Source organism: Neopsephotus bourkii, unplaced genomic scaffold (assembly GCF_033783945.1).
Source record: "Neopsephotus bourkii isolate Nb327-2 ecotype Australia unplaced genomic scaffold, CSIRO-AGI_Nbou_v1 NB_233, whole genome shotgun sequence".
NCBI lineage: Eukaryota > Metazoa > Chordata > Aves > Psittaciformes > Psittacidae > Neopsephotus > Neopsephotus bourkii.
In genome coordinates, this window is record NW_026900743.1 from 260,006 (window position 1) to 277,791 (window position 17,786).

Genomic DNA, 17,786 nt, shown 5'->3' on the forward strand with positions numbered 1-17,786 from the left:
GTTATGGTTGTGGTTAACGTGCTGCTTCCACATAAGCCACACTTTGAAGTTGTGTGCTTATTGCAGTTCACTACCTATGCCTTCCTCAAAGCCAAGACAAGCAGTCTGAAAAGTGCTGGGAGTAGAGAGCTAATGAAATAATCTCTTGTGTCCCAGCTTTGTGACTAAAAGATCATTCTCGACTTCTTCACCAAAAGGGTCGTGAAACATTAGAACAGGCTGCCCAGGGAAGTGGTGGAGTCACCATGCTTGGAAGTATTTAAAAGATCTATTAATGTGGTGCTTAGGGATATGGTTTAAGGGTGGACTTGGCAGTGCTAGGTTAAGTTGGACTTGATAATCCTAAGGGTTTTTCCAATGTAAACTATTCTATGACTTGAATGTTACATTTACTAGAGTTGGTTCTGGAAGTGGACTCTTCAGATACTGGAAGAATTTGTAAGGGGGCAACAGACCTGCTTCTGTTTAGAAAGCAGAGTGCTGTCGGGAGTGATTCACAGCTTCCTGACAAATTAGTTCTTGGGAAGGGCCAGATTCTAGCCCAAGGGTAGAGTCTTGGTATCTTCATAGTATTTAAACATAAGGCTGGAATAATACAAAATGAACAGAAGAAAATGGATTAGAGATGTTGGCTGGCATTGCAGTTGCAAGCAAAGACCACTGAGGCTTAGCAAACTGCTTGCCTTACTCCATGATGTAATGGATTGATACCTTCAGTCAAGCAGCTCAAAGATAACAGATGACTAGTAGAAGTGTATGCAACAATTACTGCTGCAAAACAGCCTGGCTTGCTTTGCTAAATACAGCCATGCAAATACATTTTGAAGCTACAGAACTGGGAGGAAATAACCATAGTTCCTGTGATGTGTTTCCAGAACATAAATGCAGGGAAAAAGTGAGTGAAAGCTGGGAAAGTACAACTGTTGCTGGGATGTGCACATACAGCCTTTCCTAGTTGGTGCTTGGCTGAAGGAAGTTGTTTGATCAAAGATTGTCATGCTGTTAAAATACATGTATTTTGTCTCTGTTTGTGTTAGTGTAACCAGTCCTGGAAAACTAGTTCAGGAAAAGGCTGGAGAAGGCTGAGAGAAGAGCTATAGGAATGATTGAGGTACTGGGGAAAAAAAAAACCCACTCGGCAAGGTTTTGTAGCAGCTCAGCATGTTTAGCTTGATGGCTCAGAAGGGCTTCATCCCAGTTAGTAAATACCTATGTATGAAGTACTTAGTAATGAGCTACTTAAATTTAACAGACAAGGAATACTAAAGCAATAAAAAAAAAGAAGAAGCTGGATGCATTCACACTGGAAATGTGGATTTATTTTAGCACTAAGGGTAATTAGGTACTGGGCCAACTTGCACGGGTGGATGTTTTCAAGTACTGAGATGTTTAAAATGGTTGATCTTACAAAGGATGTGCTTGCAAATGGTGCTTTTATACGCCTACCATGATTATTTGGGGCTTTTCACATTTCAGTTGACTTTGAAGAGGCAGGGGTTTTACCTTCCATAAGCATTCTTGCCCCTCTAAAAAAGTAGCATGCTGCAGTATTTTTAACTAGAGAATTAACACTTTTTAAATGGTCTGGAAGAGTTCTTTGAAGATAATCTCTGGCTTTTGAACATTTTTGGTTTGTATCACACATGCAGTCTCCAGTAAAGCAGCGGGTTGAGCAGCTTTATAGTGGTTTTGATTTCTGTCACCTCCTCAATAGCACCATAATTTCGGAGAGATGGCAAGAAACTGGAGATTAGCAATGTCCTTGTGGGGTGCAAAAGGTCACAGAAATAATGTGTCACTCAAATGGGGCTGATGGATAGGAAAATACACTGATCCAGAAGGTAGAGTGTTTGTTTCCTCAGTAAAGACCACAGTGGAAGTCAATGAACATGCAAGTTGAGCTGCTGATTCAATTGACAAGAGAGAATAGCGATCAGATGAGCTGGATTAGGGAAATAACCCCTTTTTTAGGAAGAACTTGAAGTTTATCTCAGGTTGTAACAAGCTTGGTGTTAAATTGGCTGCCTTGAGCTGGAGTCTGGAAGCTCCTGCAGAAGAGTTGGGAGCCTGGGAGAAAAGAAAGGTATGTAATCTTCCCCCTGGCCTTGTATGGGGATCTGAGCTTGTTAATGCACCACAATTAGGCTAATAATGGCATCTCTAGAAAAATACGTTTGTGAGGGGTGTTAGTTTTTTTGTGTGTGTATGTGCACAGTGAAGTGTGTGGTTAAACTTTGCAGTGATTTGCACAGCTGTTGGTTGAGAAACAGGGTTTGCTCAAGGCAATGTACGTTAAGTAATACCCATGGTAACTGATTTCTTGTACCCTGGTTTTTGCTTTTACTCCTCCAAATAAGCTGTAAGTAAATAGCGCTATCTAAACCCACACTGCTTGGCATGTCTTTGTAGCTAACTCTGGGTGTCTTAACTGCTTACTGCAGGAGGAGATGAGAACTGAGAGCTCTGGAGATTTTGGTGGAAGAAGGTTCTTTCTCCATGGAGAAGGCTAAAAGGAGTTAGACTCCCTGTTAAGGTTTGGTGCCAAAGGGCTGTGTGATGCAATTGCTCCTTTCAGATTTCTATTTGGATAAGAATTTCTAGTCCTGCCCTATCTCTGTGATGCAGAGGTTTCTCAGGGAGTAACAGCCTGCATTTCCATCAGACTGCTGGTATCTTTGGGCTTGTTACATAGTGAAGAAAGAACTCATCCATTAAATTAAAAGCTAAAGGTGTTCATTTTGGAAACGAAACCTTGGTTTTAGGAAACGGGGGAAAAAAAATATCCTTGACTCTGCTTTTGTGATTCCTTTAGATTCTAACTCACTGTATGTCCTGAGGATGCTGAAAAATATTCAGCATTTTGGTGTCAGTCACTGAAAAAAATTCAGGTGTAGCCTTACATCTCTGACTGTACAGAGAGATGTATTACAGGCTGTCACTGCATGGTTTTATTTTGGATGGGGCATGTGTGTGTATTTTAAGGATTGCCTTCTCATTCAGGGGCTGTTGTTCATGAAACGACTTTGGGTACAATGGTAGATATGCTTTCTGTTTCAGTAAAGAATGCAAAGGAGACAGTTCAGACACTTTCTGAAATCAGTGCTTAAGAACCTGCTTTCCTCTAGGGAGGACTTTCTGTCCTTCTTGACTCTTTTCTGGAGGGGAATGCTGAACCCTTGGGGGCAAGGTGGGGGGATGACGATAGTGGTAGTGGGCCTTTCTAATCAAAGAGAAAGCAAAGGCAGCCTAGGCCCTACCTGAACCTGATTTGGAGGATAACCCTGTATGTGCATTTTTGTATGTACAGGATGTGCTTTGGGTTAGGAAGATAGTGGATGCCCTAATACAGCATTAGCCTGGATAAGTGGTGTTCAGTCTCCAAATGAGGCCATCTAGCAGTTGCCATCTATCTCTTTGATGGCATCCTAATTGAAAGGCTGTTGAATGCAGCACTGTAGCATGATGTGCTTTTGTATCCAGTGAGAGAAAATACAGCCCCTCACAGTGCTGTTGTCTTGCCATTATTTGCCTATTTTGTCATCTTCAAGGTCTGTCTTGACCACATCACCTTACAACCTTCGTTTGCAAAACCTGGACCACCTCCTTGGCACTTGACTGGGCAGCCCTCAGCACTGTCTCCTTAATGTCCTGGACACAAGTCCCCAGCAAGCTGTGAACCTCCCTGGATGTCAGGCCAGACTGGCAGCAGAGAGCTTGCACGTTGCATTCAGCTGCTGGGCCTGGGCTTGGCAGTTGCAGGGGCTTCATGGACGTGGCTCCTAGGGCAGCGGCCCTGTTCTGTAGATGCAGATCTGCAGGTGGAGCAGGAGCTGTCCTCCTGGTGCCAGAGCAACATCACCTCCCCGCCTTCACCATCATGGGAGTCTGTTTCCCAGCCTGGTATGTACAGGCTCTGCCTGCTCCTCCTGCCTGGGAGTCTCTTTCTACCATCTCTGGTAACCAGGAGAGGTTTCCTGCTCCTTGCTGCAAACCAAGGGGATGTGACCTGGCCCCCTGCAGCCTTCAGGACTTGAGGCAGGCAGCATCACAGCGGTGTTTCGGGCTCCAGCAGTAAGCTGGGGACAGGAACCATCATGAACCCATCAGTCACGGTAAGACTGGCCCCAAGGTACTTGACACTACTGTGGCTCAGGCATTTGTGCTGTGTTTTTAGTTCTACTTTGTTTTGTTTCATGTACCCTGGTGCAGAAAATGAGCACCTTGATAGAGATTTTATCAATGCTGACGGTATGTATTATGGATTAAGTTTTCCTTGCAGAAAGGCACTTGCTTTGCTTTGGCAGTCCTCCCTGTGGAAAGCAACTTGTTTTGTTTTGGCAGTGCTACACAGCAGGATGACTTATTTTAGGGCCATAGAAGCATTTTCCTATATCTTAAAACACGTTCTTTTTTTCCACTTGGATAACAACCATCAAAAACCCAACATTATGTACCCCAAACTCAATTAAGCCCTCCATTAAATTACTTCATGTGCCTATGGGGAACAGAGAGGGAACCCAAACCAGTTACAGCAAAGCTGTACTGTTCATTGAAAACCACCCCAGGACAGACAGTTCAATCTGCTCCTGAAAATATCTAGTAGGAAAACGACCCATTATGGATTTTTAGTGTTTGCTGATTGCTTTTAGTGTTTGGTAACAGGATGGGCTGTTAAAATGGGTGGGAGTAAGAGCGGAGGCCTTGAAGCAGTGTCAGTGCAGCCTTTCTTCCTGATTGCCTGCTTGCTATTTACTCTTGTTTCCCTTTATGCTTTGTTTCGTAAACCATTCCCGTGGCTTAAACTGTGAGTGGTGAGATGGAGCTGCACTCCTGGAGGTCTCTCCAGCCTTTGAAGCACAGCAATAATACCTAATGAACGTGGCAAAAGCTGGGAAAGCCAAGAGCTCTCTGGCCTCCAAGGAGACCCTGATTGCTTTCCTTACAGCAGAAAGTAAAAGCTGTGAAGTGCTTGGTGTGGGAAGGGGAGGGAGAGTTTGGGATTGATAAAAGGAAGATTTTGTTCAATTAAGGGTTTCCTAATTATTTCCCTACATGAAGAGCAGTAGCAGCTGCATGTATTGTCCAGGTAAGCTTGGCTGTGCTTTGGTATCCAGTGGAGGTGGCCACAGGCCCTGCCCAAGGGCTCTAGCATTGCTGTAGGCACTGCTGGCATCTCCCCCTAACGCAGGCTGCCTGTGTGACCTCTGCTGCCTCTAATACTGTTCTCTTTATTTAGCCAAGTTTTCAGCCAAATCAGTGCCATTACAGGCGACTCTTACAGTTGGAAAGGCCCTGCTAGGACACTGTGGAACAGTGGCCCACATTGAGATGGGTTTCGGATGCTCAAGGACCCGAGCCCTGGGCAGGCTTCTGTGACTTAACAGCGCAAGGTGGCATTTTTGGGGGGAAAAGCCTTGGGCTGCTCGTGTGCCTCTGGCTCCTGTGCAGCCTCTGGCTCCTGTCACCAGTTCCAGGGCCAACCTTGCAGAAAGGTCAGGCCAGCCCAAGACCAGCGGAACTGCAGATCAGAAAAACCCTTCCAGGACTTGTCTCATTCTTCAGATCTCTCTTGCCTTCTAAAAATCAAATCAAGCTATTGCCCTGCCATGGTCAGGGTCATGCTTTGTTGTCAGACTCTGGTGTTACAAAGCTCTGGTACTGAAGTTCAAGGCAGAGATGACCATGGAAGACCACACAGACTGACTAATCCGTGCAGAAAAACAGGCAGCTGTAACAGCAAAGTGATTACTTCAGCAGCCCATGATTTTAATTTCTGCATCTTGCGTGTAAAGGGTTCATTCTGAGGACTGCACATGGAATAATAGCAGGAGTTTGGTTTTTTCCCCTTGTTGGATCCTGCTCCTGTTACATTCAGCGTGCTGTTTCCTGCAGCCAGCTGTTACCCACCCACCTACATGCAGACAGGGTGGATGACTTCATTGTGCAGCACTTCTAAAGGGGTTTTTTCCTCTCTGCAGCCTGTTGATGAAGCAGGCATATGGCTTCCAGCACCTGTCCTGGGGCCTTTCCTACTGCTGTGGAAGTCCAAAATAAAAGATACACCCTGCAGTAGGTTTCTGGGCTGGGTTAAAGACTTCTGTTTGAAGGGTAGACTGGCTGTAACTTCTTTAACAGCTGAGGTGGGTCTGTAGTCACTTCTTATCTACTTTTTTTCTCCTCCTATTTTGGTATTCATTACCACATAAAGATTCCAATAGCAACCAGTGTAAATAGCTGGCAGCTAGAACGAGCCAGACCTTCACCTCCAAGCTACAGCATGCTTCTCTCTTTTTAATTTAAATATTGTGAATTTTTGAAAGCACCCAGAACTTCATACCCTTCCACTGTGGCTTAATTACAAGGTTGAACACACCAAGCTTTTGCTATGGTAGAACGGTTAAAAGTTGATGCACTTGATAGGAGTTGTATGCTGCTGCACAGCAAATGGCAGTCTCCTTGCTTTGTCATAGCAAGAATGGTTTGGGTTGGGACTTTTTGGGTTGAAAGGGACCTTTAAAGGTCTTCTAGTCCAGCCCTCCTGCCATGGCCACCTTCCACCAGACCAGGTTGCTCAAATTCCTATCCAGCCCAGCCTTGAATACTGCCAGGGATGGGGCAGCCACAGCTTCTCTGGGCACCCTGTGCCAGTTCCTCACCACCCTCACAGTGAGGAATTTCTTAGTAGCTAATCTCAACCTGCCCTTTTTCAGTCCAAAACTCTTACCCCTTATAGAATCATAGAATAGTTAGGGTTGGAAAAGACCTTAAGGTCATCCAGTTCCAGCCCCCCTGCCATGGGCAGGGACACCTCACACTAAACCATGTCACCCAAGGCTCTGTCCAACCTGGCCTTGAACACCGCCAGGGATGGAGCATTCACAACTTCCCGGGGCAACCCATTCCAGCGCTTCACCACCCTCACAGGAAAGAATTTCCTCCTTATATCCAATCTAAACTTCCCCATTTAAGTTTTAACCCATTACCCCTTGTCCTATCACTACAGTCCCTAATGGAGAGTCCCTCCCCAGCATCCTTATAGGCCCCCTTCAGATACTGGAAGGCTGCTATGAGGTCTCCACGCAGCCTTCTCTTCTCCAGGCTGAACAGCCCCAACTTTCTCAGCCGATCTTCATACAGGAGGTGCTCCAGTCCCCTGATCATCCTCGTGGCCCTCCTCTGGACTTGTTCCAACAGTTCCATGTCCTTTTTATGTTGAGGACACCAGAACTGCACACAATATTCAAGGTGAGGTTTCACAAGAGCAGAGTAGAGGGGCAGGATCACCTCCTTCGACCTGCTGGTCACGCTCCTTTTGATGCAGCCCAGGATACGGTTGGCTTTCTGGGCTGCGAGCGCACACTGAAGCCGGCTCGTGTTCATTTTCTCATCGACCAGCACCCCAAGTCCTTCTCAGGGCTGCTCTGAATCTCTTCTCTGCCCAACCTGTAGCTGTGCCTGGGATTGCTCCGACCCAGGTGTAGGACCTTGCACTTGGCATGGTTAAACTTCATGAGGTTGGCATCAGCCCACCTCACAACCATGCCAAGGTCCCTCTGGATGGCATTCCTTCCCTCCTGTGTATCAACCAAACTACACAGCTTGGTGCCTTTGGCAATCTTGCTGAGGGAGCACTCCATGCCACTGTCCATGCCAGCAACAAAGATGTTGAACAAGACTGGTCCCAACACCAATCCCTGAGGGACACCACTCGTTACTGGTCTCCAGCTGGACACTGAGCCATTGACCACAACTCTCTGTGTGTGGCCATCCAGCCAGCTCTTTATCCACTGAGTGGTCCATTCATCAAATTGATGTCTCTCCAATTTAGAGACAAGGATGTGGTGTGGGACAGTATCGAATGCTTTACACAAGTCCAAGTAGATGACATCAACTGCTCTACCCCTGTCCATCAGTTCTGTAGCCCCATCATAGAAGGCCACCAAATTGGTCAGGCAGGATTTCCCCTTAGTGAAGCCATGCTGGCTGTCACCAAGCACCTTGTTGTTTTTCATGTGCCTTAGCATGCCTTCCAGGAGAATCTGCTCCAAGATTTTGCCAGGCACAGAGGTGAGACTGACTGGTCTGTAATTCCCTGGGTTTTCCATTTTCCCCTTCTTGAAAATGGGGGTTATATTTCCCTTTTTCCAGTCGTTGGGAACTTCACGTGACTGCCATGATTTCTCAAATATGATGGCCAGTGGCTTAGCAACTTCATTCACCAGCTCCTTCAGGATCCACGGATGGATTTCATCAGGACCCATGGACTTGTGCATGTTCAGATTCTTAAGATGGTCTCAAACCAAATCCTCTCCTACAGTGGGCCCAAGGTCTTCATTCTCACAGTCCCTGCATCTGCCTTCCAAGACTTGGGTGGTGTGGTCAGAGCCTTTGCTAGAGAAGACCGAGGCAAAGAATTCATTCAGAACCTCAGTCTTCTCCAAACCCAGGGTAGCCAGTTCTCCTGAGAGCTTCCTGAGGGGGCCTACATTCTCCCTAGTCTGTTTTTTATTCGCTACGTACCTGTAGAATCTCTTCCTGTTATGCATAACATCCCTAGCCAAGGTAATTCTAACTGGGCCTTAGCTTTCCTAACCTGGTCCCTAGCTTCCCGGACAACATCCCTGTACTCTTCCCAGGCTGCCTGTCCTTGCTTCCACTTTCTATAAGCCTCTTTTTTCATTTGAATTTTCCTCAGGAGCTCCTTATCCATCCAAGGAGGTCTCCTGGCCCTCCTGCTGCACTTCCTTCTACTTGGGATGCAACACTCCTGAGCTTGTAGCAGGTGATCCTTGAATATCAACCAAGGACCTCAGGTCCTGGTAAAAAGCCTCTCTCAGTCTTACTTACAGGCCTCCTTTATATCTTGAAAACCACTATAATGTCTCCTCAGAGCCTTCTCTTCTCCAGGCTAAACAAGCCCAGTTCTATCAGCCTGTCTCCATAGCAGAGGTGCTCCAGACCTCAGAGCATCTTCCTGCTCTAATCTGGACTTGCTCCAGCATGTTTAACATGGTTGGCCCCTGTGCAGGCAAATACCTTGTATTACTTAAAGGGAAGATTATACTGGTTTCTAATTAGTCAATGAGGAGAAAAGTCAATTTTATGCTTAGGAGAGCACTGTTAATGAACACCTGGGTAATGGTCTGATTGACGGTAACGTCAGTCTGCCTTGCAGCTGGAGGTTGGATGGGTTCCGAAGGCCAAATTTGCTGAACCTGCAGGGCCTGTTTGCCCATAGAAGCCTCATTTACTGTCATGGGAGTGAGTGTGTGTGTGTGTGGACATGGTGCTCACTTCCTGTGCACCATGGCAGCTGGTGTCTGTGCACTGAGCACATGCAGAGCAATGCCAGCAGCCCCAGCAGTGGGAAGCAACTTGTTTGTACATGGTTTGCCAGCATAGCACTAGACTGTCTTAGTGTTTCTGCTTCTCAGATGAGGAAGATCCTCTGCTGCTTAGCTACTGTCAAGCCTGGTTGTTGCTCTGCTTCCTGCCTTCCCATATGGTGGCTTGTTTAAAAATACGCCATTTACAAGGAGCAGAAACTAAAAGCAGGCTAACCAGAGGGGGATATACAGCAAATGCTAGATGAGATAGTGTGCCTGGGTTGCAGTGAGGACTCAACTTTCAGTTACTTACGTACCTGTAAACAACGCTTATAAATACTCTGGGTCCCTAGCTGGCTATGGCTTATTATGGCCCAAGTCCAAAGCTTGCAACTAGCCCTCATGGAGGAGATGAGTCAGCAGGACTGGGCCAAACTGCACTGCCCAGCTCTTCCGTGCTGGCCTGCCCTGTGCCCCCTAACAGGGAGAAAAAAGCAGCTTGTGCTGGACCACATGGGTGGAAGCAGTAACTGCAGGAAGGGAGCCCGGAGAAGTGATGAGGGGCTGCACCTTTACCATGTCAGTGTCTTGCAGCTAGTCTGAAAATCCTTTGGGAACTGCACTCAGAGAAGATAAGTCTTTCCAGCTCTTCTTCCTTTATCCTGGGGCTACTCCACCCCACATACTCCTAGCAGCAAGTATGGACAGTATAACCACCATTCATTCCTTCCTCAGTGGTGCTCATCCAGTATCCCATGACACTGTTGGTGGGATGTGATGTCAAATGGAAGAGACAGAGGCCCCAGGAAAGCTCATCATGATGCACAACACCTGAGAGCCATGTCTTCATGTTAATCTCTAGCTCTACTGAGCATTTCCAGGCTTTGATCCTGGAGCTGTCAGGGCTTGTAGGCCTGCTGCTATTCCCACTTGGAGCAAACCTGCTTCCTGTGCTCCTTCTCCACTCCCAGCTGCCTTGTTGTTTAGGCAGTCCTGTTTCTTCTAGCATGGGCAGTCCCTAACATTTGAAGGGCACCCATTTAAAATAGGGTGTTGGGGGAAGGCAGGTGGTTGCTTGTGGCCAAGTGGTCCCGCTTCGATGTACAACAATGTCGTGCCCATGCAACGCTGGATATTGAACCAGCAGAAGGGAACAAAGTAAGTTGTATTATACTATGTTAGAGGTTAATTTTGATAGCTTAACAAAGCCAGAAAAGTTACTTGAAAAAGTTACTTGTGAATTTTCTCTATGAGCTGTTCTGCTCCCAAAGCGCGTGCTCCAGTTCTCCTGGAGCAGCTGTTCCTAGATTTGTAGAAACCTTGACTTACCAAAATCAATTACATCAACTTTAATAAACTTCCTGATAAAGACAGTTAATCAATTACCTCTGTTTTCATCTGCCACAGGGGCTCTGCAGCTGTTTTTATTTTAAAACAAACCACTACTAACCCAGAATAAGCCATGGGAATGAAGCGTATTAAATCAAGATGAACATTATGGGGGTAAGAACAATCAATCCGTAACTTCACCAGGATGATGAATTACCCTGTTGTCCCCCCTACTACATCACAGAAAATCTCTCCCAACAGCACTGAGGCGTGTAGTGACACTGCAGCCCAAACTGCTAAGAAGCACATGCCCTACACCTCACTGGAAGTAGGGAAGTATTGCTTGTAACTCTGTAAATAAGATTTTGTCTGGAAAAAAAATCATATTTGCAGGATGCTAGCTTTCTTGCTCCAGTTTGCAGCTCAATAACTGTTCATGATACTAATACATTGTACATAGAGATTTCAGTTGCTTTTCTTTAAGCAAAATTAATCGTATTTTAAATACCTTTGGCTCCTTTTTTTAATTTTGTTTTTCATTTGAAAATGTGAAAAAATTGCATAGGGCAGAGACTGAGAATTCAAAGCTAAAGTTACTTTCAAAAATTACATACTATAAGGAACCTTAATATGAACTTATTAGTAGTGCAGGTTGGGTGGAGGAGGGAGAAGAAAACAATATTTTTCTTGTGTAAAAAGGACAATCATTCAGATGTTTTTCTATCTAAAATCATGATGAGGATTCAGAGCATCTTTACGTGAACTTGTGCAATGCCCTTAATTGTTCCATCAAGACAGGAGCTTTTTTGCTTTTTAATTTAAATTCTGAAAGTCTAAAATCTGTGACCTAAAAACCAAAGCCAAACATTTTTTAATGTCTTTAAAAAGAGTTAATTAGATGTTTTGAAGGCAGTACAGTCTCATCTTTGTTTTTAGCCTAACTGCTTCAGCTACTAAAAATGCTATTGTCCACAAGTATTTTAGCAACTATCAAGGCAAACGTAATCCAGAGCAAGTTTAGCAACCACAAACTTGCTTAAAGTTGCAAGAATCTGCTTTATGATTTCAGTGGTAACTACGTTGGACTGAAAAACAGTCTGTCTATCTCTTGAGCTGCTAATATTTCTGGCATTGCAGATAATTACAGTTTGAGATGAAGAGGACTTTGGGCAAAATCCCGTATTATGCCTGCAAACTAGCACTCATAAGCGTAAGTGCACCCCAGCATAAACCTTAGGTATTTCCCAGTTAATCCACTTTGTAGGTGTCTTATTTACTGCCAGAGGCTGAAGCACAAAGTCAGGAGTTCAGGCTACCCCCGCAATGCTCAAGAAGGTTATGCATCTCACAAAAGACAGCTTATTGAGCAAGGGGCTGCCAGTACCAAACACCAGGAAATGCTGTGGAAGGAATTAAATTTTATCTGTAGAAACAGACATCTACATCAGCTTCTATGCCTTCGTTACCAGCCTCAGTGCTGGTAACATGGGTGGGTCGGGTACTGAACAGAGAGACAACTGTTGTATATGAAAACATTCTGCTAAACATCTGAAAAATTTCTCTGGAAAAAAATTGAAGTACCTTGACACTTCCAGGCCTACAGTTTTGAACAGAGGTGTTTCAAACATGCTGAAGGTTCAGCCAGATGAACTCTGGTCAGTCCAACACCCATAGTCACAGTATGTAGTGTTTTAGCTAGGAGCTGTAAAGTGCACATTAATGCTGCTTAGTGTGGCTGTCAATGATGGGTGCTGCATTTGAGACGAAGCAGGTCAATTCAGTTAACTTCTATGTTTACATAGCTATTTTCAGGTTTCCAGTGCAGGTATTTAGTTATCTAATAGACCATGAGTCTACCTAAGTGTACAGTTAACTGGTAGCAAAAAGCTTCCCCAACATAAAAGGAAAATAAACTGAATTAAAAAAGCGCCAAATATAACAAATTGCAAAAGTACAGCACACACAACTTGTGCTCTTAAATTACTACTGCCACATCCTTTTCCCCTTCCTTTGCTGTAAAATGAGAATGGGGAGGCAAAGGGACACCGAATGAGTTCAAATTTTCTTACTGTCCTACTGGATTACTATTCTGAAACAGGGCAAGTTATTAGGTACTGTCTAAAAACTGGTCATACGTTTTATTCTCAGATGCTTGTTATGTACCAATTCAACAGTGCACCAGCATTCCCATGGGAACGAAAGGACCTTTTTGTCAAAATCATTTTATTAAAGAGTTAATGTCACAGCAAGCTCAAAATAACGCATGCTTCAGAAAGAAAGTGGATGAAAAATACTCCCAACAGAAATATGAATGTTTTGAAAGCATGGTAAAGCATCAGTTGTCAGAAACTTCTGCAAACAGGTATAAATTCTGTTGGTGCAATGGAGAGAACTTCAGAAAAGAAGCCTGCTGGGCATGACTTCTATTTATGTAGTGCAGTTTGTCTAATAACTTAAATCATAAAGGGTGCAATTTCCATGGCTGCATGGACCCAACTGCATTTCTTCAATAATTAGCCCTGGCACAGGTTTTTCACTGCAAGTACTAACAAAACAAATTTAGTTGGCATTTTAACAGAGCATTGATATATATTTTATATACATGATAGATGTCTGACTCATGCAGCCTTCCCAGTTACATGTTTTTATTTACTGAAGAAACATTATAAAAAAATAGGTCTTCAATTTGTATTTCACTCCAGTGTTAGCTTTGCCTCACCTCAGGCAAAGACAGTGTTTCAGCTGATAATCTAATTTGGCAAGAAACCTGCCCTAATTCTTGTAAATCCACGTAGAAAATAAATGCGAACTCCATACAAAACGAGAGCAAATAACTGTACCTATATAAAAGGGGATTCATTCCCTTTAGTTTTATTATCATGGCACATACTTCATAGTTTCACAACAGCATACTAATTTTCACTTATTTATTTTTATTCTTTTTAAAACTCCAAAATAGTGTTGATGAATGGAAGAATGTGAGTTACCATAGGCAGCTGAGTCATGCATTAAGCAATTCATGTTCCTTATCAGTTTTCCCAACAGCATCAGGATTGGATAACGGGTCAAGGTCAGCAAAGAGACTGAACCAGGCAGTCAAATCTTTAGGATTCTTTGTAGGTTCTGGAAAAAAAAAAAAAAAAAGAAAAGAAAAGAGTACTGACTTGTCAGCTATTTTAAAACAAAACTGACTGAATGTTTGACTGAGGTCAAACAAATGCTATGCTATTGTCTAATTTATTACTCAGGGCACTTCTGAGAAGAAAATCAGAATGAGTGATGGCATTTTAAAACACTACCTTTAACTGAATGTAGAGCTTTAGTAAGAATATATGTTTTACATCTGTCTGCTTGTGCATTTTGTATGCTGCTTACCAATGGTAAGTACAAGACTGCTTTACTTAAAAGTAGAAACAATCTCACCGTGTCTAGCTTCATTTCATGAAAGGTATTTTATTTGTGTACAATGTACCTGCATGCCTGCAACAAAGTAAAACGAAAGTGAGGGCAAATTTTACTTTCAACCTCTATTACAGGACTCGACTCCTTTGCCTAACTCCAGTTCATGCAACTGTTCTGTCCCCCGTATATATGACCACACAAGGTCATTACTCATCTGGAACAAGTTTAATGTGAAGGTATTGGTTGGAGAGAGGGGATATGTTTGAGAGCCAGTCCCAAGTTCAGCTTCTAGTATTAGAGTGTATTATTTGATTTTTATAAAAAATTGAGCCAGGAGTATGTTCCAACAGCAGCTGGATTATTGCACCTAATGTGTCTATACTGATTTGCAGATTTCACAGAGGTCTCCTACCTTCTCTTATTCCAACAGGGCAGACGTTCAGGTTAAAGCAGTGACAATTTTGGGTGCTATAAGGAAGGCCCATCATAACTTGCTTTGTTTTTTGTAACCCTATGCTGAATTATACTGATATTAAAATAAGTACTATACTGATAGTGAAGGAAATTGTGCTCTTCCACTCAGAGAGATAGTGTTCCATGAAAGCATTCCTTCTGACACAAGGAATTTATGGGTAAAAGAGACTCTGCCTGGCATGATGTTCATCTTAGGCTCTGCAAGACTGGAGTATCTGCCACTTTAATAAACACAGATTTCAAAGCAGCTGAAGGCTGTTCCTTTTTTCTGGTGAAGCACCATGGCTGTTGTATCACATTCATTTCCAAAAAACCTTAACCCTCTTTTTTTTTTGGTTTTGCTGAGCTGAAAAACATCAGTCTTTTATTCCCAGGAGGCAGGGGAAGAAACACAAGTTACTCTTCTTCTGAACTGAACACCTTCAACATAGCCTCTGATCAAACGAGAATGCACAGAACAGGCTACAAACTATCAATAAGGATTCAACATATTTTTGGTTCACTTATCCAGAAAACCCTAGTCAAAATGAGCACAGCTTTGTCTCAGTAGATGGCAGGACTATGCACTCTTGGTTCAGTTGCATGAAGTGAATGAATTTTCAAACAGATGATTACTGATATGATGTATGTTATAAACCAAGTTTGCAATTAGGGCTCTTCTGCCTTATCAGTATTTTAGCCACAATATCCTCCTAGAGCTTCAAAACATTGTTCAGCATAGACAAAGTGCATGCAGATGCTATTCTGTGTGACTCAAAGTAGTAGAAGAAACTGTAGTTTCAACTCCCTCATTACATAGTAACAAAAGTACCCTCCTGACATACTACAAGCACTGAAGCCTACCAAAGAAATACACATACATATAATCAGCACCGAAACAAAGTGATTCATTAGTGAGCACAAGCTTATTAACATGTAACTACTATAAATATAGGTTTTATTAAGACAGAGTAGCTGGAAGATAGAGTAACTGGAAAGATACAAGAGTCACAGCTAAAAAGGAAAAGCAAAGTAATTGAAAAAATACATGACTGAATCACCTCTCAAGGGGGGTGTCTTGTTAGCATTCACATTCAGGCTGTTTGGTTTCTGTGCTGGCTGTGGTATAGATGGCGGGCTCACACTGTTAGCTGCCCATCCTAAAATTCAATAATACAGCAGCATTAGCATGAAAAATGTTAACTCTAAGCGTTTGGCAGTATGATGCACACATCACACAGCTGAGCATTTATGGTTATGGTCATTTATAACTTTCCTTGTACACAAGAAATCTGCAGCCAGATACTTCAGACAAGCAACAGCCTTAAGAAAAGAATATCTGTGTATCAGTTCCATCACCTCTAGATTCAGGCAACTGTACTCTTTTCAAACCTTTAACCTGGCTAAAAAAGAAGATTTTATCTCGTTTCTTTTATCTAATCACAGTTAATACTTGTTCACTGAAAGGCTAGTACAGCAGTTAAGCACAGCCACAGGGAGAAGAGTACCACATTTGGGTAAAAATATCACATATGCTCAACATTTTTTCCACCTTTCTGTACAGTTCCAAACAATTCCGTTTTGTCAACTATTCCAGAAAAAAATATTTGGAGACCCCAGATTTTTTAGTTAATTTTGAAATAATTAATTATGGAACAAAAAAACCTTGAAAAGCACTTTGAAGAACTGAATTCAAGATGCACTACTTTGAGTTAACTTAAAACTAAGTTTTAATGGAGCATTTCTTTGTTCTTCATCTGAAAGGGTCATCTCATCAGGAAAAGAGTAACTATGCAGGAAAAAGTGAAACAGAGTATTAATCTTTTGCTCTTATATCAATACTCCATAAGTACAAGAGAGTAATGATAAATACAGTTAGTGATGCCAGATGAACTATGGAAAATGAAGTAGAGGCGGCGACCCCTAATTCAGAAATGTATAAAGAAAAAAACTGAGCACTTTTATCCTTGGCTTAAGATACTTAAATTCTCATGCTTTATCACATTTAGAAGACTGGAGGTCACATTTCTACTTTCAGTAACATCTCCTTTAAGTATAGCCTGATTAATTATCCATCCCTCCCAGGGATGTGGCATATCTAACTGCAGTATGAACAAACAGGATACTCATCTGTACACAGTTAGCATTTCCTTATTCATTCTGTTTCTTCTACAAGTTCAAGCTTTCACATCCTTTTCTCTTTGTCCCTCCCCCCCATCAGATACTGGTACCCAGTTGCTGTACTTTACTGACAGTTACTGTAACAGCCATATAAGTCACAAAACCCTTTCCTTTCTCTGTTCTCATCACTCTTTGACCTTACCTTGAATATAAAAGGTCTGAAGCTCAAGCTGTGTTATTAAAAAGTGGCAAGAACAGTGTTTGTATAAAATCACATGAATTAAGAAGAAAATTTAAAGCCACAAATATCCTCTGTATCTATAAGGAAACAAATAAAAAAGTTGTTCAAAATCCGGATGCAAAGTGCTTACATGTTTGTTCTAGGCAAGGGTGATAAAGGCTTATGAGTTAGCCTGTGCCCCTTGAAAAACCAGATTTTGCAGTTTACTCTTTCCAATAAGAAAATTTTAATCATAAATAATGAAAAGTATGGCCCTAACACTTCAGAATGACATACTTTTCCAGGCATTTTCTCTGCTTGTGTTACAAATGAGGAGTATGGCAGAGGACATTACACAAAACTACAGTAAACTGCAGTGCTTTTGGGGGTGTTTGGAGATGCATTGCTAGAAAAGTGTTTTCACATGTCAGTGGATGGCAATGGATAAATTGAATGGCTTACGTGAATAGGGCCAAATCCTAATTTCATATAAATGAATGGGAGTGTTGCCTGGAAACTTTCTGTGCAAGTCCCAGTGACTTCAGTGAGATCAGGAGTTGGCTCCCCCAGACCTCACTGATGTTGGTTGACACTGATGAGACTGGCAAACCACAGAAAAAACACTGCAGACCACTTAACTGTTTTGGAGCCCTCCTTTGAGCCCCTGGACTAAGGCTGGGTAAGTAGCATGCCCATCCCTTGGGAGAGATGCTGTGGTCTAGTTTTCTGTTCATTGAAATACAGGTAGCTCGAGTACCACTTAGGAAACAAAAAGAACCTAACAGCAGCAACAAAATCATCCAACCAAAAATGCTTCAGAAAAGCTGTGATGCTTTCATAATTAACTTACCCACCTATGAAAGTAGCTGGAAAAACTGCCAGAATTTTTATTAAATACTTTCACGAATTATTCCTTTAGTGTCCACTCACAGTGA

General features: G+C 42.9%; 1 protein-coding gene across 5 annotated transcripts in view; it reads right to left on the reverse strand.

Moving 5' to 3' along the window:
* Positions 1 to 12,859: 12,859 nt before the first annotated feature.
* Positions 12,860 to 17,786, reverse strand: part of ICA1 (islet cell autoantigen 1) — a 74,200-nt gene continuing 69,273 nt past the window's right edge. For all 5 annotated transcript variants that reach the window (XM_061344704.1, XM_061344703.1, XM_061344702.1 and 2 more), the window contains 2 exons: positions 15,572 to 15,670; positions 12,860 to 13,778 (listed from right to left, as the gene is read on the reverse strand). In XM_061344704.1, coding sequence (XP_061200688.1) covers positions 13,657 to 13,778; positions 15,572 to 15,670 — 221 coding nt within the window. In that variant the 3' untranslated portion in view covers positions 12,860 to 13,656. The remainder of the gene's footprint in view (positions 13,779 to 15,571; positions 15,671 to 17,786) is intronic.